The sequence below is a fragment of the Galleria mellonella genome, unplaced genomic scaffold (assembly GCF_026898425.1).
Source record: "Galleria mellonella isolate WM207_F2 unplaced genomic scaffold, CSIRO_AGI_GalMel_v1 utg176, whole genome shotgun sequence".
Taxonomy (NCBI): domain Eukaryota; kingdom Metazoa; phylum Arthropoda; class Insecta; order Lepidoptera; family Pyralidae; genus Galleria; species Galleria mellonella.
Window position 1 is genome coordinate 1,036,336 of NW_026442019.1, and position 20,772 is coordinate 1,057,107.

Genomic DNA, 20,772 nt, shown 5'->3' on the forward strand with positions numbered 1-20,772 from the left:
CTATGATACCTGAATAAATGTACGGACAGATGGGTAAGAAAATTTTGTCTCTCATATTATTTTTCTTAAATATCTTCCATGTTCAAACATCGTCTAATCACAATTGTATTATATTAGTAAAATATTTACTCGATTCCCTGACTACTTAATATTCGATTCAGTATTCGAGTCATCCCAATTCGTCACATCACTATATCAAAAACAAAGGAGACTTACTTAATCAGTTGTAGAGCTAATAAAGGGCCAATTAGATCACATTGGTAACTGCACAGAAACTCTCTGCTAAAGAATCGTCCAATGGGGGAAAGGGATTGTTAGCAATGGAGTTTGACAGCCCCATTGCTAGCAATATGCCCTATTATGTCGACCTCCACGTGGTTCCCCCTGGAAACTATCGTGACTAATTTATCGTTGAATTCGTCACGACGGGCTAACTGGCCTGGTTTCATCCTCACCAATCATCCATCACTGGTGCTCCTCCAGTAAATACCAATAGCGCAATGGTAACCGCCATTCCATTATCATCCGTTAAAAAAAAACCTTACCCTAATTATATAAATTTTTGGATCGGCGTAATGATTTATTATATTAATAAAATATTTATATAAAATATAGGGAACCCTCAGCACGTGGAAACGACTCGCGCTTCACCGCCACATTACTCAACTACTCACGGGCAATAGAAACAAAACTAAGTGACGTAACGCACAATGGGTGAGTACGTTCATTAGTGCTACCACTTACCGGAAGCGTTTAGCTCGTGACGCTTTGTCTGTTTGTATTGTCTTGTCGATCTAGGGAAGTGCGCCGCGGTAGATGACTATCTTGTTATTACCACAGGTAATATATATATATATATATATATATATATATATATATATATATATATATATATATATATATATATATATATATATATATATATATATATATATATATATTTTATTTATACTTCATTGTACACAAACGTTACATTGTTATATGTAAAATAAAGATGTACAACAGGCGAGCTTAACTCTGTAAGAGTTCTCTTCCAGCAAACACTGAGTGGAAAGGAGCGTTAATTACCAGCGGGCAGTGTGCGTACAATAAGAAGTGGAAACAGTATTGGTACTTACTATTATTATATATTTATTATTTTTTATTTTTTTTTTCTATGCAACTTCGATTATATATATCTTAGAACACCTGATAAAAAGCGGTAACCGTAGCCTATAGACATGAGCAGTACCATGGACATAATAGAGTATACTGTTTCGCCCATGATACCCCCCATGCGTTGCCATTCCTGAGGACTCAGGTGTTATTCCTCTGTACAGTGTAAATTCACTGTCATATCCCACCTTTCAAACTGAAACACAGCCATTCAAACATAACTGCTTCACGGTAGAAACACGAAGAGACAGAGGAGTCCAAGCAAACGACTTTTGTACAAAGTCTTCCTCTGCTATAAGCTGAGATGGTAATAATTTTGAAAGATTATATTAATCAGAATCTAGATCGTCTACAGACAAAGATTTTTTGCGTTTTCTATTTTTTTTAAGGGTGTAAATGGTAACGGGATACGCTGACGGAGCACCAGTAAAGGGTGATTGATGAGAATGAAAACAGGCCGGCTAACCTATAATGATGGATTCATCAGGAATTAACCATGATAGTTTCCAGGAGGAACCGCAAGGAGGTCGACCTGTTTGGGTATATTGCTAGCAATAGGATTCTTAGTCTCCATTACTAACAATCCCCCCCCCCCCCGCGTTTTCTATTTATCCCCATACTTACAATAAATGCTTTCTTTTCAAATAAAGTATCCAAATATATGCAAATTAATATAGAAAAAAAAATATAAATAAAATTAAAAAGAGCGTTTTATCATTCAAGCATTCCCGCGCTTTTTGCTCTGTCGACTTTCGATGTCTTCCATGTGCGAGGACATATTTGTTTTATTCGGCTGTTTTATCAATCATTTTCATCTCATTCATAAGTCATTCATTGAATGATTGACATAATTGATATTCATTTATGAAATAGAAGGAAAACAAAATGCAAGTGTCATAGATAAAGGACAGTTCTTCATCTATAATACAAATATATTGAAATGTCATTTCCTCAGACAGCCAAACGACTCGAATTAAATAGGTAAAATATATTTAAATTATCATTTGTGGAACTGTAGCAATAGAAAGCCACTATTATTAATCTATTTCACAGTTAAAATAATACTATACGTCGATATAACTTGGTCGATTCAATTACAGATCGATTCGTTAACAATTCACCCACTAATAACCAATTTCACCTGACTTAATTATTTATTCGATTCTGTTAATGTATATGCAATGTAAAGAATGCGAATAGGTTCTTTTTGAACTTGTAATAGTGGCTATGAAATTTTTAAATTATGAAAAATTGGGTTTTTTTTTTTTGGTGGTTGAAAATGGTATGGTAACCGCGCCTGCGCTAACGGGATACGCTGGCGGAGCACCAGTGAAGGGTGATAGATGAGAATGAAAACAGGCCAGTTAGCTCATCATGATGAATTCATCAGGAATTAACCATGATAGTTTCCAGGGGGAACCGCGAGGAGGTCGAGCTGGTTGGGTATATTGCTAGCAATGGGATTTTTAGTCTCCATTACTAACAATCCCTTCCCCCCTGAAAAATTGAAATTGAAATTGGGTTTGTTTCTGTTGAGATACTGTTTGTTTGTTTTTTTTTCTGAAATTTTTGAGATTTAAATTGATTCTGAAATTTTTAAGGTCAATGTAATACTACGAGTACTTATTATATTAATATTAAAAAAGTCAGATGTAGGAAAATATTTGGAGGAACCGATAGATTTAGGTAGTGAATTTACTGCCATTATTCGATAACCAGCTAAAATAAACGAATGTGAGTTTATAGATTGTTAGTAATCTAGAAACTAACCCCTGATCCTCAGAATCTTCTCTGGAAATTCACTATTGTTTCTCTCCCTATCATCAGTCTCTCTCTCTCTCAACTCGCTCACCCTGCCAACACTTACTTGAGTAATTAAGTACTACTAGCAATTGAGCGGCAATACCGCCTGTGTATTTCATACCATAAAATACATGTACTTACCGAGAGGTTTCTGTACAGGCACTCCTTGTAAACAGTGGAACGGTAGACCACCAGCGGCCCAGATGGCACACCGCACTTTACCTCCCTCTTATTAAAATACCAATATTCTTCCTAATTAAGAAAATAAATTGAACAATGCAACTAGGTGAAGAGTTATTATCAAATATGTCAAATCGGTTTGAAGGGTGGGATATGGCGTAAATTTACTGGGTACGGAGGAATAACACCTGATTCCTCAGGAATGGCAACGCATGGGGGGTATCATGGGCGTAACAGTATACTCTGTTATGTCCAGGGTCCAGTTACTGCTCATGTCTAAAGGCGACGGTTACCGCTTTCCATCAGGTGGGCCGTCAGCTTGTTTGCCATTCTAAGTTGTATAAAAAAAACTGTACTGTAAAACTTATCTAGTGACCTTTGTATATAAGCAGCTTTATGTGACACCACCACATGGCGAAAATGTTGCAGACAGACAAGGTTGCATGGTTAAATTAGTTGAAATAAAAAAAAAAACAATTCTTTTAACGAATATATTTTAAATAAACCAGCCACAAAAATGATAGGAACATAATATATAGGAACTAAGTTTAAAACTAAACTGTTTTGTCTAGCAGGTTTTAAGGAAATATATTGCAAATCTCACAAGCAATGTCCCATGAATGAAATAAAAAAAAAACTACACACTGCAATCACCCAGGTTTTTATATTAACCATTATTATAAATAGTAGTAAACTAAATTATCCAAATCTTTTCCTACGATGCCAATTATTTTATTTTTATTAAGCGATAAAACTACAATTTAAAGGCGGATGCGTAAACTATCTAAACAAATAAATTATTGTGATAACTTTAAAAAATTGTGTTCTGTAACATGACGACTAGATTTTACATATTATGGACTAGATCACTTTGCAGAATTACAACAATTTGCCCTTAGATATATAACACCTAGACAGTGTCTCTGTGTAAACTCTCCGCCAAGAACAACCATTTTTATTCTCGAGTTATTGAATTTATATTACAGACACTACATTACAGAGTTTGCTTGATACCAAAGCGTTATAGATGGGGGGAAAGGGATTGTTAGTAATGGAGACTGAGAATCCCATTGCTAGCAATATACCCAACCAGGTCGACCTCCTCGCGGTTCCCCCTGGAAACTATCATGGTTAATTCCTAATGAATTCATCATGTTGGGCTAACTGGCCTGTATTCGTTCTTATCTATCACCCTTCACTGGTGCTCCGCCAGCGTATCCCGTTAGCGCAGGCGGGGTTACCATACCATTTTCATCCATTAAAAAAAAAGCTTCGTTTTGTCCAAAAACAATATGACTGCCCCTTGCACTCCCACTCATCTGAGGATATCTCTTAAAGCCTGTTACCTACTTTTACAATAACACAATTTCTTTTCAAGGCCGGTTATAACAATATCTATCCTAATGCCCTAAACAAAAGACCTTTTAAAAATAGTGCCAAACTATAGCAATTTGAAAACTGAGTTTGCTTTTAAAATATTTGATTAAGACAAAGACACTATACATAGCCTTCTTCACGAGCTAAATATGTATAGCCAAATCTTAATTATATAGGTAAAGGAACATTTACATATCTAATCTTATATCTAGAATATAATAAACTGGTACATACAGCATAACAGAAGGAATTTATAATTGAATCACAATTATACACAAATATACATAAATTCCTTCTGTCAAAATGTCAAAAACCCAATATACACTTGTATAATATTTACAAAACAAAAAAAATCCTTCAGTTAACATGATTATGTAAATAATGTTTGAACATTTTTTTTTATATCTACTACATTGATCTTTAAAATTTAAGATTTTTCATATGTCCTTTTGTCGTCGTATTCCGATTACATTTTTCCAACGACATACAATTAAAAGTCAAATAGAGATTTATTAATAAAAACAAAATTTAAACAACTTCTTTTACTAACGGACCTAAAAATTAGAAAGAAAAAAAATATTATATGCATAGATAAATAATTTATTTGCATCACTTACAGCACACAAACAGCAAAAGACACAAATGCAAAGTGAAAAAAGATAAAAAATAGATACATGTACATAAAATTAAAAAAAAAAACAAAATCAATATCAGAATGCATAAAATTAGTAACATTTTTTTTTCATGCGTGTCGCAGTAACACAAAATATTTTTTTTATTCTTCTTTTTATAGTCCTTTATAGCGCGTTTCTTACGTAATTCTGTTCTCTACTAAAATTCGATAAGTCTATCGTATATTTCTTTATCGGAATCGACGTTTCGTGACAGAGCAACTTATTAGAAAAACTTTTAACTTGCTCATACAGAAATTACGCACGTGGTTCCCGCTGGAAACCATCGTGAACAATTCTTATTGAATTCGTCATGATGAGCTAACTGATCTGCTTCATTCTCACCTATCATCCTTCACTGGTGCCCCACCGGTGTATAGCGATAGCGCGGGTGGGGTTACCATTCCATTATCACCCATTAAAAAATTGTTTGCCTTATAAATTACACTATTTACAAATACATATACAAAATAAGAATAAATATACGAAAGTCAATTTTTTTTAATACGTATTAACTATTGAACATATTTGTATTACAAAAATTTTTTTTTTTTATTATTTACCATATTCAGTAAAAATAGAAGTCAAATAGTCTTTAAAAAAGAGAAAAATAATCAATGATAATAATTTAAAATAAAAACCAGTCATTCCATACTGTACATCAGTCTTAAAACAGTCTTCTCTTCTAAGCTTCCTTCAGTTCAGTTCAGACATGTGCCAATCAGTCGAGTTGAATGCACTCGGCCGATTGGCACATGTCTGCTACTAGCTTGTCAAATTCAATAGCCGAATTTTCATATATCTTTAAATCCTCGGCTAGATCTTCGTTAGCCTCCTCTAATTCTTTTTCTATCGATTCTGCGCTTTTTGACTTGGAACGAATCAAGTCATCGGCGAGCTTCAAATGTGGAGCATTAAAAATGTCTTTGTAGAACTCAGCCAATTCCCTGATAGGGTGATTATCAGCGAAGGGAATACATAAGAGTTTTAAAGGCGGCTCATTCTCACCACGAATGCCCGAGAACTTCTTTGGTGGCATTTCCAAAGACGTTGGACTATTTGAGACGACAGCTATGTCTAAATCTTGAGTGCTCTTCGATTCGACGGCTTCTTCTTTGGGCGGACTTTTACGTCGAAGTTGTGGACGGCGGTTCGGAACGGATATTCTGGTAAGAAAATCCTTGACAGTTCTCTCGAGCAGAATTTCGTCGACGAACGCCGCATGGCGTAGGGGCTTATTCAGGTCAATTGGTCTGGCAGGCTTTTTCTCTTTACCCTTGTACTCCTTTTTCTTGTTCGACTCCAATAATATGTTCTTTGCGCTAAGTTCAAAATGGTCACTCTTTAGCAACAGAGTACCAGTGTATTGACACTTGTTTGGTATGATAGAGAAGTTAGCTATGTATTCGACTTTGAAATAAATACCACCTAAAGGTGTTTTGAGCATGGCAGTTTGCATTTTCTTTACCGATGTCCCTAAAGCTTTAACATTCGATTTGCCGTTGTACACTCTGTAGAAAATGGTGAAAGGTTCGGACCTTTGTACCCTTGACAAATGGTATACAGGAGACATTCGCGTGATGGTGATAAGAGACTTCAGAAGTATGCCCATTCTTATGTATATTGCGTTTATGGCTTTTAATGACATATCAAAATCTGCCTCATCCAAATGGAAAGTCCACAACTCTAGCACTATTTCATCACCATCTTCAGTTTGTACTGATATTTCAACATGCAACCGCGACTGAATAGTCTCTAAGACCTGATCTGAAGGCAAGGCATTTTTTGTGGCTTGATTAACTTCCGGGGAATCCGGTATTTGTAGATTGAACCAACCAGAGTCTGATGATATAGGTTTGCTATTTGGCTCTAATTTAACCCCCTTTCGGGACTCTACAATAACTTGTACCCCTTTATATGCTAGGAACTTTATGAGTTTTGTAAACTCATTTTTGCCGTTGATGCTAGAGGATGCTGCGTTTTGCGCCATTTTGCATTACTACTTTGTGCTATGACTACTAACGTCTAATGTTCCGTTCCATGCAGGGGTTATTCTACATATACTGCTGCAATCCACTCTTTGTCGTTGATTTGTTCATTAACTGAAATGAGAAAAACGTTTACGTTAAACAATGATTATGATTATATTACTCGAATTTAGAAAGGGTTTAGGGCTAATGGCATACACGGTACTTTCAGTACCAGCAGTTGGCAACTAAATTTGGCAGTTTGGAAGGTCGATGCCTTAACTGGTCACTTGGATCCATATATTATTATATCATTGACCGCCCCCAATTAGGAGGGTTTACCAGTAGTTGCCACGCTTGGCAGATGAGTTAGCAACCGCAGTTAGGCTTTGGTGCTATTTTAAGAGGAGTGTTGCTGCCCATCCCTCGATTAAGTTCCCTTAGTCGTCTCTTACGACACCCACGGGAAAGGAAGGGGTGGACCATTTTATGCCGGGACCACATGGCAATCGATCTGCATAATATACCTACAAATTTCACATGCAGTCAAAGCCTTCAAGTTAGTTTTCAGAAGCTCGATGCTCACTTCCCATTCTTAAAAACTCCTCGCTTCACCTCTCCGTCAGCTGATAATCATCATCGGTAGGATCATCAAATCCCGTAGTTTTGGTACGACGAAAAAATTAAACGCAAAACTGCATCAAATCAAACTAAACCTTGCGATTACTATGTAAAATCGCTACAGATAGTACGGGTGATGCTAGTATCACATGTCATATAGGCCTTAAATCTACTACTAATACTGTTAATGAAGAAAAATTAATTGATTGTAATGGATAAACTAAAAACCACTCAACCGATTTTAAAAAAATTAATCTATAGCTAAATTGTCAGCGAATAACATAAGTTTTATATTTGATACATCGAATATAAACGTGATAAATTAGTACGGGGCTCACATTTTTTTATGCAACTTAGAATGGCAAACAAGATGACGGCTCATCTGATGGAAAGTAGTAACCGTCGTTTATAGACATGAGCAGTACCATGGACATAACAGAGCATAATGTTTCACCCATTATATCCCCCATGTGTTGCTATTCCTGAGGATACAGGTGTTATTCCCCTATACCCTGTAAATTCACTGCCATATCTCACCCTTCAAACCGAAACACAGCTATACAAACATAACTGCTTTACGATAGAAACACGAAGGGGACAGAGGTGCTCAAGCAAACGACTTTTGTACATATTTTCTCTCTGGTATCACCTCTCACATGGAATCGATCGATAAGTTTTCTTAAAAATATCTTACTATGTAGGAGCTTAGTATAAAAGATAGTCGCTGCCCGCGTCTGTCTGTTTTCCGCTTCTTCTAAACTACACATTTGTCACAGCTCTCCCTATCATTTAGTAATTATTCAAGTAACTTAAAAAAAAATGAATTTTTCAAATAGATTGTATTTTGTTCTTGTTTTTTACCTCATAACTTCATCCCTTATGAATCGATCTGGAAATTTCTTTTTTTATCACAAAAGACATACTTACAGATTTATTCCAAAGAGACTTTATCAAAACGAGTTCAAAGGAAGTCTTCTTTTTTGTGAAACAATCTTATTAATGGAAGGTTTATAGACAGATAATATATTTTTATAAGCACAATTTGCATCCATCCGAAGCTGAAACGAGTGGCTAATCAGTTCACAACTAGCGAAGGTATCACATTGTGGGCACACGTTGAAATTTAAATTTTTTTATTTAATAACATTATAATACTGTTGCTAATACCATAACGTAGAGACTGAATACGTATACATGTTTGGTAATAACAAAGTACCATTAGTAATCAATATGTGATTAAGAAAGCTATTAATGTAATAATTTTTCAACGACCTAATAGTACATATCGAGTTTTAATAATTATTGATACAAATTAAGTATTGTTTGTTAACTATCTAATGAATTACATCATAGTTCGTTGTCTGCGTTACAAAGTATATATATATATATATATATATATATATATATATATATATATATATATATATATATATATATATATATATATATATATATATATATATATATATATATATATATATATAAATATTATATTTTATAAATATAATATTTAAAAATATGTTAAAAGTATCCAATATTATTTTTTGAAAATAAACATACTTAAATAACATAAATATATGTCAAATACAATTACTATATATATATATATATATATATATATATATATATATATATATATATATATATATATATATATATATATATATATATATATATATATATATATATTATTAGTATTATGAATATGAAAATATGTTTTTATTTATTATCTTTTAGCGCCATTGCAGTTTAACTAATTACTATAAAATTTGGTATACAGTATAAAGTAGCGGGCAAAAAGTCAGTTCTACAGTAAAAAGTTTGACTATAGCAATAAAGAAGATTGGCACGTTTATAAATATATATACAAACATATATAATATGCTATTATGTCTTCGTGTAATCCCGACATAGACTGGGCCACCCCTTCCTTCCCCGTGGGTGTCCTAAAAGGCGACTAAAAGAACTTAATGGACGAGGAATGAGCAGCGGCGTCCTACTTTAATAGCTAACAAACAAAGCCTAACTGTGTTTGCCAAACCGCTTGCCAAGCGTGATAACTATTGACAAAGTCAATTGATAAGACAATCATTTGCAACAAATGTCATAAAATTACATACAAGTCTAAATCAATCGCGTGTAATGTCCCTGGTATTGCAGGCGTTCATCGGCTACGATAACCGCTTACCATCAGGTGGGCCGTATGCTTGTTTGCCACCTCAGTGGTATTAAAAAAAAATTGAATACAAAAATATTAAGAAGTTTTCCTTCTTAAGCAAATGCTCTATTCGATCGTAATATATACAGTATTTAAATATGTACCAAGAAGTAAGGCGGGATATGGCGCTGAAATTACAAAGTATGGAAGCATAACACCTTAAAATAGCATTGCATGAGGGGAAGCGTGGAATATTCATGCCTTCAGATAACAGTTACATTCCTACTATACTTATCTATACTATAAAGTGTAAAGATTTCATTGTTTGCTTAAATATATATATCATATAAAATTGTATATATTATAACTAACATAACTTATATATTACTTTCTAAGTTCTAACTACCAAAACCAGACTGGATCTGTACTCTGTACTTTTCATTCAAGCGAGTCAGATAATAAAAAAAAACAAACTCACTTTTACATTTAATAATTTAATTCTATTTTAATGTTTATCAAACACGAGGCACGCTGTGGTCACCTATAAATGTAAGAACAGTTAGATCTAATCTGCCAGTGTATTGTATTGAAATGTTTAGCTGTATCTTATGTTAGTAATCCTATAAATAAATAAATAAATAAATTATGATCAATAATAATAATAGATTTATTTTCTCTTCACAATTCGTTTCGAGACATGTTTATAAGATAGTATTCAAATTATAAATATAATTGTGAGAGACTGGTGCCTGAGATAGGTATAAGAATACCTGTATTACAGCTCACCAGGGACTCATTCTGCAGAGTTACTAACTACATGTAATTTAATATATCCAATATAATATAAAAATAAAATTAAATAAAAACACATAAGTACAAGACTGTTTTAACTGTGTAAAGTTTGGAAAAACATGAGATAACACCTATAGGTGGATATTTCTGTTATTTATTTCTGGTGCACTTACTCTGTTACATGTAGGCTAGCTTACTATGTATTATTATTCATTTAACAGTCAATATGCGAAAATTAAAAGACATACCTTATTTTAAAAACTCAACACCGCCACTGGGTCACAACAGAAACCATCACAGACACTAACTGACTACAAACCCCATTATCTTACAAAAACAACACACATTTGTTTAAGTGTTTTGTCTCTTTCTAGCAAACACAATTACTATTTAAACACAATTGTTAGTTCAAATACACGTGATAAAATTAAAAAGAGTAAAGGCAACAAACACCGCTGTCTCTTTCCTTCAGTACCTGCCCAGTTTTCTATACATAATACCGTGAGAGGTAAAAAGTCCTGACTGTGAGATTGTTAATAATAATAGAGAGAATAAACTATGACAATGTAATAGGCACCTAAATGCCAAGCAACAGATTTTATTTTCGAATAGCAATTGTTAGCTAGTTTTGTTGTTGATATAAAAGAGTGAATCATATATGACAATGTGTCAAACATATATAAATATACTCGTAACACCTTAAGTGATAACATTAGAAGTATTACCAGAGGGAGACTTTGTACAAAATTCGATTGCTTGGGTACCTCTGTCCCATTTGTGTTTCAACCATAAAGCAGTTGTGTTTGCATGGCTATGTTTCGGTTTGAAGGATGGGATAGGGCAATGAATTTACTGGATACGGGGGAATAACACCTGAGTCCTCAGAAATGGCAACGCATGGAAAACAGTATACTCTGTCATGTCCATGGTACTGCTCATGTCTATAGGCGACGGTTACCACTTTCCATCAGGTGGGCCGTCAGCTTGTTTGCCACTCTAAGTTGTATAAAAAAAAATGTCATCATCATCTTCTGTATGTCTGTTTGTGCCTCTTTCTTGATGTAGATGTCCAATTTAACAGAATGATGGAAGGAGCATTGGATCTTATTCTTGGCGCACAAGCCTATGTATATTTTGTTTCAAATCTTCCTGAGTACTCGACTTTTCCTGGTCCCATATAGTCTGCAAAAAATCTAAAATTTGACAGCACGTGTACACACAAAAGAAATCCTATTACCCAAAACCACTGGTAATGGGGGAAGGGATTGGTAGTAATGCTAACATCATCAACAACACCCTGTCAGGTCGACCTCCACGTGGTCCCCCCTGGAAACCATCGTGTTGAATTCCAAGTGTATTCATCACGATGGACAAACAGACCTGCCTTTTCATTCTCATCTATCATCCCTCACTGGTGCTCCGCCAGCGTATACCGTTAGCGCAGGCGGGGTTACCATTCCATTATCATCCATATAAAAAAAACTACAGGTAATGCTCAAAACAAACCATAAATCATCTCCCTTCTCGTCGTAGTTCTGGTCATTGTAGCCGAGCTCTTACAGTGTAGCAATTATACTTTGTTATTACGCGAAAAGAAATTCAATACTAACTAACAATACTGGGGTGAAAGGGATTATTAGTAATAGGGAGATTAGTCCCCATTGCTATCAATATACCCTATCAGGTCGACCTCCACGCGGTTACCCCTGAAAACTATCGTGACTAATCTGTCGTTGAATTCATCACGATGGCCTAACTGACCTGCCTTTTCAATCTCACCTATCACCTTTCACTGGTACCCCGTCAGTGTATACCGATAGCACAGCCGAGGTTTCCATGGCATTTTCACCTATTAAAAAAAAAAAACTAACAATACCAACAACAAAACAAATATGTCTCCCATATAAAAAGACATTTATATTTTGTTTTATTGTTTTATCGATCAATCATTTTCATCTCATTCATAAGTCATTCATTGAATGATTGACATAATTGATACTGATAATCATTTATGAAATAGAGGGAAAACAAAATGCAAGTATCACAGATGAAGGACAGTTCTTCATCTATAATATACAAATATCAAAATGTCATTTGCTCAACGGCCAAAGGACTTGAGTTAAATATATTTAAATTGAAATTTGTAGAATCGCTCTATTTCATAGATAAAATAATTCTATGTGTATATAATGGGGTCGATTCAATTACAGATCGATTCGTTAACAATTCACCTACCAATAACTAATTTTACTTGACTTAATTATTCGGACCTTTTGATATTAATTTCCGTGTGATACCTTCACGTGTTCTTGAAAATAAAAGAATTTTGACATATAAACAGACAACCACGTGGACAACAGAGTTGATCCTGAAGGGTTCCGTTTTAACTCCTAATATACAAACCCTTTAGTCAGGCTAAACGTCAGGGGTGTTCTTCTCTAGAAATCTGTCTGATTCTAGAATAAGGTTATACGGGTATGCGACCCCGGCCTTCCGAGCCGCTGCAGTGTGTCCCCCCCCCCCTTTCCTTTCCCACATAATTCCCTTATTCCTCTCATTCACCAATTTCCTTTACGCATTTCCAACGCTCCCTTCCTTTTTTCCTCAATCCTTTCCCCCATACCGTAGGTGGCGAAAACCACCAACAAATGCATTCCCAAAAAGAGTTGACGTCAGGCAGGTGGCCGGTCGTAAAACTAAAAACCAAATCTTTTTGTAATATGGATAAAATCCTATTACGCCGACCACAAATGATTGGGATAAGGGTAGGCAGATGATGGTGTTACAAACCCTTAAATAAACAAAAATAATCGCTCACTCATTTCATTCATTCATTCATTTATTCAACTCTCTTAGGAATGGTAAAAAGAGGTAAGTTTTGGGCAAAACATAAACAACGCATAAGGAAAAATTATAATACTTGATCACTTAAATGTTATATTTACAAAATTATTCCAAATAGTTCTGCTATTAATTCAGAAATTGGCCGTCAGTCTATTACTATTCAGAAATGCGCCGTCATTCTGTCAATCTCGTACAGATCCGCCATGATCTCCTCAACTTTTGTGCCAATTTTCTTTGCGATCTGAAAGATAGATAGATAGATAATTTATTTGCATTACTTACAGCACACAATTTACAACATACATACACAAAAAGAAAAGCGAGATAACATAAATGACAAAAAAAAATACACAAAGCCAAATACAACTTTCGTTTGTGCGTGTGCCATAGCAATACAAAATGGCCACAACTCAGTTTATTGCTTCGCTCTCAAAAGAGCAAAGCACTGATATTCTGTTGCGGCCAAAGGGAATAGGGCAACAACAAAACAATATTACCAGACTATCCGTACAATAAAAAAAAAAAGATTAATATACAGTAAACAGACAGATATGACAGTTCACTAGCAGACAAATGAAACATGGAGGTAACTTGCGGGAATGTCTAACTTTTGCCTCTCAATTAAGAAAGAAAGAAACATAACTATCAGACTAGTGGACACCACGGCTCAAACAATTAAGTAAACAATTTTAATTCATAGGCTTAAATAATAATGTTAAAGAGTAAACAAGAAATCTGAAGTAGCAATAGGCTGGTCACATAATTCAAAGAATCGACAACTGATGGGGAAGAAAGGGACAGGCAAACGCAGTGTTTGTTTGTCAGACTGTAAGACCTCACCACCACTAAATGCAGTGATGACCTCAAATGCCCTGCAGGGAGTTAGTAGATGCAGGTGGCTCGGGAATGTTCCTTATGGCAGTCTATGGGGAAGCCTGTATTCAGCAGTGGACAGATAACGACTGATATCATCTTCACCATCATTTAAACCTATAACTGTCCACTGCTGGACATAAGCCTTCCCCATAAGGGGAGTTTTGCCAGTAGCTGCCACGCTTGGCAGGTGGATTGGCAACCGCAGTTAAACCTTTGGGAATGTTTTAAGAGGAACGCTGCTGCCCATCCCTCGACCTTAAGTTGCCTTAGTCGCCTCTTACGACATCCACGGGAAAGAAATGGGTGACTCATTCTATGCTGGGACCGACACGAGAGCCAATGACTGATATAATGAATAATAATTCTAATTTATGTATGTTGATCAAATAGGCGACGTGCTGGTGAAGGACTAAATTAGAAGTACCTGTAACCAGTGAGCGTGTATGAAAAGATTGATGAATGTGGAAGAAGCGAAAGAGGTTTGTTTGAATCGATGCATTTGGCGTTCCATTGATTCTGCCTACCCTAATGGGAGACAGGTGTGACAGATATGTATGTATTTATGTAATTCTAATTTCTTATATTTCTTTATCATTTTAAATGTCGATAACACAGCTGACGACTTTTTTGGTGCAATGGTGGTGTTGCTTTCCGCAAATCAATTGTATTACTGCTGTACCTAAGAACAAGGTATTACATAGAAGGAGTGATAAAATTGTCAATTCATAGCAAAGAGCTAGTGTATAGAAAATGTTATACTGCCGTATAACCCTACCAAATTCAGATACAACCTGCTTACATACTTTGTACATAAACTGTGTCGAATATATAATCTAGTAATATAAAATTTGTCATTCTCAAATAATTGACATGTGAAACATTTTCTATGCACACCTGCTATGAATTGAGAAAAATAGCAACTGATTGTATATCTTTCGTCTTCTTTTTACTAATTATATTTGCATAAAAAGAAAAGAGGCAATCATATGGTTTAAAGTTTTTATTTTATCATTCCTTCTATGTAATTCCTTGTTCTTAGTGCTGAACGTAAGCCATAGACTACTAAAGGAGGCCATAGACTAAGGAACGGTTCTGAGCCACGTACACGATTAGTCTACAAGGGATTACAATCTAAAACATTAATAAAAGATAGTCTAATACTGACGTCTTGTTTCTCAGCGTTGGGCATCGAGGGGAAGAGTGCTACCAAGTCGCCGTCCAATATTCCCCGCGCGGCCGCCCCGCTGCCACGACGCAGCGGCTTGTATGTCCTGGGCGAATATAATTAATTTAATTATTCTAACAATAATTATTATTATAAACTAGCCACATCTCGCACCTGTGCCTGCGTGAATCTGTAATACATAATATCGTCACAGTCGTAGAATACTGACGGATCTGACAAAGTTTACATATAAAGATCCGTCAGTATTCTACCACTATGACGATATATTAATATAAAAAATAAATAATAATAAATAAATAAATATTAATTCACTTTTGCGCCACCTGCCCACTTCTATCTGTTCTCCTTTAATCAAAAGTTGTCTGTAAGAGATTGCCCTAGCGATAAGACCAACAGTTGTTTCACGGTTGAAACACGAATGGGACAGAGGTACCCAAGCAAATGTACTTTTATACAAAGTCTCACTCTGGTAGGAGATGGAAAAAGTATTTTTTATTCCACTCAGTGCACATGTCTCGATTGTTAGTAATGCAGACTACCAGTCCCATTGCTAGCAATATACCCTGTCAGGTCGACCTCCACGTGGTCCTTCCTGGAAACCATCATGCTGATATCCAGATGTATTCATCACGATGGGCTAACTGACCTACTTCATCCTCACCTATCATCCTTCTCTGGTGCCCCGCCAGCGTACACCGATAGCGCAGGCGGGGCTGCCATTCCATTATCATCCATTAAAAAAAATGTGGACATACCTGAAGGCGCGCGGGTTGAGACCGGCTATGTGGCACGCGTAGTTGTTGATGACGTTCTGCAGCATGAGCAGCCGCCGGTATGTCTTCTCGCTCAGCGGCACCACGTACCCCAGCCCGCCGTCCAGCGTCGCTGCCGGATCATACACACATTGTAAGCGTACACACTGGACATAACTACTATTATATATTACTCCAAAAGTTGCTTGGAAGAGATCGCTCTTAGCGATAAGGTCGCGCATTGTTTTCTCATTGTGATTATTTCTTGTAATCTGTACTTATAATAAATCTGTAGAGAGGTCAATTCTGTACATGAAATATATTTCCAAAATAACTATCAGCGGGTGATTAGTGATCGATACTGATGCCAAAAATGCAATCAGTAAAATTTTTGTCTGTCTATCTGTATGTTCGTTATAGAAACAAAAACTACTCGACGGATTTTAACGAAACTTGATACAATTTATTCTTCATACTCCTGGGCAGGTTATAGTATACTTTTCATCACGCTACGATCAATAGGAGCAGAGCAGTGAAGGGAAATGTTGGGAAAACGGGAGAAGTTACTCCATTTTTAAGCTTCCGTCGCGTGTGCAGCCTTAATGGCCACTTTTTAAAGTGTAAAAATGTCCACACGCGCGACGCCGGGACGGACCGGTAGTTAATTTATATTTATAATAAGTTTACTATTGTAATCTTTTGGAGGAAACAATAAAGAGTATCTATCTAGCGAGTATGCAATTAGTATCGGCGTTTCAAACATTCCCTGCCCAATGCTGAACATAGAAATAGATTGCTACATGACGACGTATACCGATAGCACTAACGGGGCTACTACGGGGAGGATTGTTAGCAATTAGAATGTTAAACCCCATTGCTAGCAATATAACCCTGTCAGGTCGATCTCCAAGCGTTTCCCCCTGAAAACCATCGTGATTAATTTTCGTCAAATACGTTGCGATGGATTAACTGACCTGCCTCCATCCTCACCTATCATCCCTCACTGATACCTCACCAGTGTATACCGATAGCGCAGGCGGAGTTACCATTCCATTATCATCCATTAAAAAAAAGCAGGGCTACCATTCCAATGTTAAGGGCAACTCCCTCTTCTCCCACTAGATGCAGTGACGACCTTAAATGTATATTTTTATGGGTGAAAATGTAATGGTAACCCCGCCCGCGCTATCGGTATACACTGGCGTGGCACCAGTGGAAGATGAGAGGGTCAATTGCTAGCAACGGAGCTATTAGACCCTATTACTAACAATCCCTTCCCCCCCCCCTCTTAAATGTATTGCAGGGAATTCATGGCTCCATGTGGCTCAGAACCATTCCTTATGGCGGTCTTTGATGAAGGACAGACGGACGGAAAGACGGATAACATCTGTTGTAATGATGATGATAAAATAAGTGGATACCAACCGAACATGGTGACATGCCGCCTCGGCAGCGTCGTGGGGGACGGCTGCCGCGCTGCGATGCGGAACATGGCGTTGACCTGCTGCCCGAGGTGGTAGTCGCACTTGCGGATCAGACGTTGGCCTGTAAGCGACAACTAGCTTAGCTTAACTACTTCGTCCGAGCTATCCCGTCTTTTTTTTATACAACTTAGTTTTATTTTTCTTTCTTTTCTCAATGTTCTCTACCCAAAGATTGTCTGGAAGAGATTGCTTAGCGATAAGGCCGCCTTTTGTATCATTTCTTATTACAGTTAAATTTGTTTACTATTTTATAAATGGTGCAATAAAGTGTACATAAATAAATAAATAGGTATACCATTTTTAAAGAACTCTCTAGAGATATAGGGAAACCCTCGGCAGATCAGCCAATTGTTATATAACAATTTCAACACATTGACTTACTCACTTACCATCAGGTGGGCCGTATGCTTGTTTGCCAACTCAGTGGTATAAAAAAAAATCTAGAATCCAATTAGAACTTGATCAATAAGGCAAGTGCCATTCTCACCGCCATAGCTCTCCCGGGCCTGCGGCTGGTACATGAACAAGGCGAAGTTACCGTCCGCCTCGCTCACAAGGAACCCGAGACTCGTGTTGTCCACCATGAACTCCATGTCGTAGATCTAGATACAAAATTTACATAATTTTAAATATATCTGTATAAAAAAAAACGGAAATTAAAAAAAAAAACACCAACACAAGACTCCGCCTATTTTTTTATTCGAAACTAGCCTTTTGCCCGCTACTTCGTACTGTTACAAGTCCCATTCGTGTTTCTACCGTGAAGCAGTTGTGTTTGCATGGCTGTGTTTCGGTTTGAAAGATGGGATATGGCGTCAATTTACTGGGTACAGAGGAATAACACCTGAATCCTAAGGAATGGCAACGCATGGGGGGTATCATGGGCGAGACAGTATACTCTGTTATGTCCATGGTACTGCTCATGTCTATAGGCGACGGTTACCACTTTCCATCAGGTGGGCCGTCAGCTTGTTTGCCATTCTAAGTTGTATAAAAAAAAAATACAAACTCTAAATCAGTCAGTCGTAATTTAACTAGCCAAATTACTTCCCAGCTACGGACCTGGTTTCTGCCCGCCGGTCTGGTTAGTAAAATAAACTTTTCGGATTTATTATTATTCAGCCGTTAACTGTCCACTGCTGGACATCAGCCTTCCCCATAATAGTTTTGCCAGTAGTTGCCACTTGGCAGGCGAGTTGGCAACCGCAGTTAGGCCTTTAGAGATGTTTTAAGAGAGACGCTGCTGCCCATCCCTCGCCCTCCCATAGTCGCCTCTTACGACACCCATGGGAAAGATAGGGGCGGCCCTGGTACCGTTCACCGTTCGTGGGGGAAAAGGTATGGTTAATGGGGTCTAGCTGACTCATTTGTAGCAATACACCCTATCAGGTACCTCCAGTCCTCCACACAGTTCCCCCTGGAAATCATCGGTTAATTCTGGTGGACTAGACACGATGTACTAACTGACCTGCTTCCATCGTCACCTATCATTTCTTACTGGTGCCCCGCTATAGCGATAGCGCTGGCGGGGTTACCATTCCATTATCACCCAGTGTATACCGATAGCGCAAGCGGGGTTACCGTTCCATTATCACCCATTAAAAAAAAGTCCACCGTTTATGACGTTTGCTAATTTGATATCTTCACCTGTGCACTCCTGAAGTCCCTGGAGACGAGCGAGAGGGTCCTGTGCTGCGCCTGGTAGCGGAGCAGCGATATGGATTTGTACACGTCCGCCACCAGGATGAGGTTCTTCACTGCCAGCATCCTGTGCACGTATATTTGCGTGTCTATGAACGCCACGCCCACCAGGTCGTTGTCCTTCAGCTGCCAGATGTAGATCTGTGGGGGAATTTGCGAGGCCATTACTTGACAAATATGAAGCATGGTGTTGATGTTCGAACAGGCTGTTAACGACCGTGTACATTTTTGATATAACCTAATATCTATACTATAAGTGAATGTACAAAAACACATAAATAAATAAATAGAAACTCTTTTTATGCAACTTAGAATGGCAAACAAGCTGACGGCCCACCTGATGGAAAGTGGTAACCGTCGCCTATAGACGTGACTTATTCAATTGTTACTAAACACAGCTCCAATATTGCCACACATCAGTAAATTTAATATGAATTCTCCTAAATAAATTAAAAGTAACACCCAGAGGGAGACTTTGTACAAAAGTCGTTTGCTTGGGTATCTCTGTCCCATTCGTGTTTCTACCGTGAAGCAGTTGTGTTTGCATAGCTGTGTTTCGGTTTGAAGGGTGGAATATGGCGTGAATTTACAGGGTACAGAGGAATAACACCTAAGTCCTCAGGAGTGGCAACGCATGGGGGGTATCATGGGCGAAACAGTATACTGTTATGTCCATGGTACTGCTCATGTCTATAGGCGACGGTTACCACTTTCCATCAAGTGGGCCGTCAACTTGTTTGCCATTCTAAGTTGTATAAAAAAAAACATGGCTGTGTGCACCTCACCTTTTGCCCGACAGCGGATATGAGGTAGCCCAGCACCTGAGTGAGGGCTGTGACCGGTCCTTTCTGCTCTTTGGCGTATAGTTCCTTGAACCTGTTCTTCGTGAGCGGCTGACCAGGCTCCGGGACGACGTCGATGATGTCGTAGATTATTATCTGTACAGATTTAAAAAAAATATATCACTTTTGGCGCCAAAATCAGGTTAAAAAAAAAAATCTTTACTAATATAATAAAATTTTAACTAAACTAAGCTCATCATCATATCAGCTTTTAACTGTCCACTGCTGAACATATCCCCTAGAGGGGTTTGCCAGTAGTTGCCACGCTTGGTATATGGATTAGCGACTGCGGTTAGTCTTTGGAGATGTTTTAGGAGGGACGCTGCTGCCTATCTCTCGCCCTCTAAATACAAGAGAGATGTT

At 37.1% G+C, this 20,772-nt stretch overlaps 2 protein-coding genes across 4 annotated transcripts in view; both read right to left on the minus strand.

The window, feature by feature from the left end:
• Nucleotides 1-3,615: 3,615 nt before the first annotated feature.
• LOC113519240 (autophagy-related protein 13 homolog) lies at nucleotides 3,616-12,600 on the minus strand. 3 transcript variants are annotated; one of them, XM_052893464.1, is made up of 2 exons: nucleotides 12,486-12,600; nucleotides 3,616-7,288 (listed from the first exon to the last, which is right to left on the minus strand). In XM_052893464.1, the coding sequence occupies exon 2, from the start codon at nucleotides 7,174-7,176 to the stop codon at nucleotides 5,908-5,910; it is 1,269 nt and encodes a 422-aa protein (XP_052749424.1). In that variant the 5' UTR covers nucleotides 7,177-7,288; nucleotides 12,486-12,600; the 3' UTR covers nucleotides 3,616-5,907. The 3 variants fall into 3 exon arrangements, with proteins under 3 accessions (XP_052749424.1, XP_026760097.2, XP_052749425.1); XM_026904296.3 differs by lacking the exon at nucleotides 12,486-12,600 and adding an exon at nucleotides 10,973-11,907; XM_052893465.1 differs by lacking the exon at nucleotides 12,486-12,600 and adding an exon at nucleotides 8,702-9,020.
• Nucleotides 12,601-13,625: 1,025 nt separating this feature from the next.
• Nucleotides 13,626-20,772, minus strand: part of LOC113523284 (cleavage and polyadenylation specificity factor subunit 1) — a 36,544-nt gene continuing 29,397 nt past the window's right edge. The window contains exons 23-29 of the mRNA XM_052893466.1: nucleotides 20,353-20,505; nucleotides 19,514-19,708; nucleotides 18,354-18,468; nucleotides 17,808-17,927; nucleotides 16,386-16,515; nucleotides 15,610-15,715; nucleotides 13,626-13,809 (exon numbers count right to left, since the gene is read on the minus strand). Of these exons, the coding sequence (XP_052749426.1) occupies nucleotides 13,729-13,809; nucleotides 15,610-15,715; nucleotides 16,386-16,515; nucleotides 17,808-17,927; nucleotides 18,354-18,468; nucleotides 19,514-19,708; nucleotides 20,353-20,505 (900 nt within the window). The 3' untranslated portion in view covers nucleotides 13,626-13,728. The remainder of the gene's footprint in view (nucleotides 13,810-15,609; nucleotides 15,716-16,385; nucleotides 16,516-17,807; nucleotides 17,928-18,353; nucleotides 18,469-19,513; nucleotides 19,709-20,352; nucleotides 20,506-20,772) is intronic.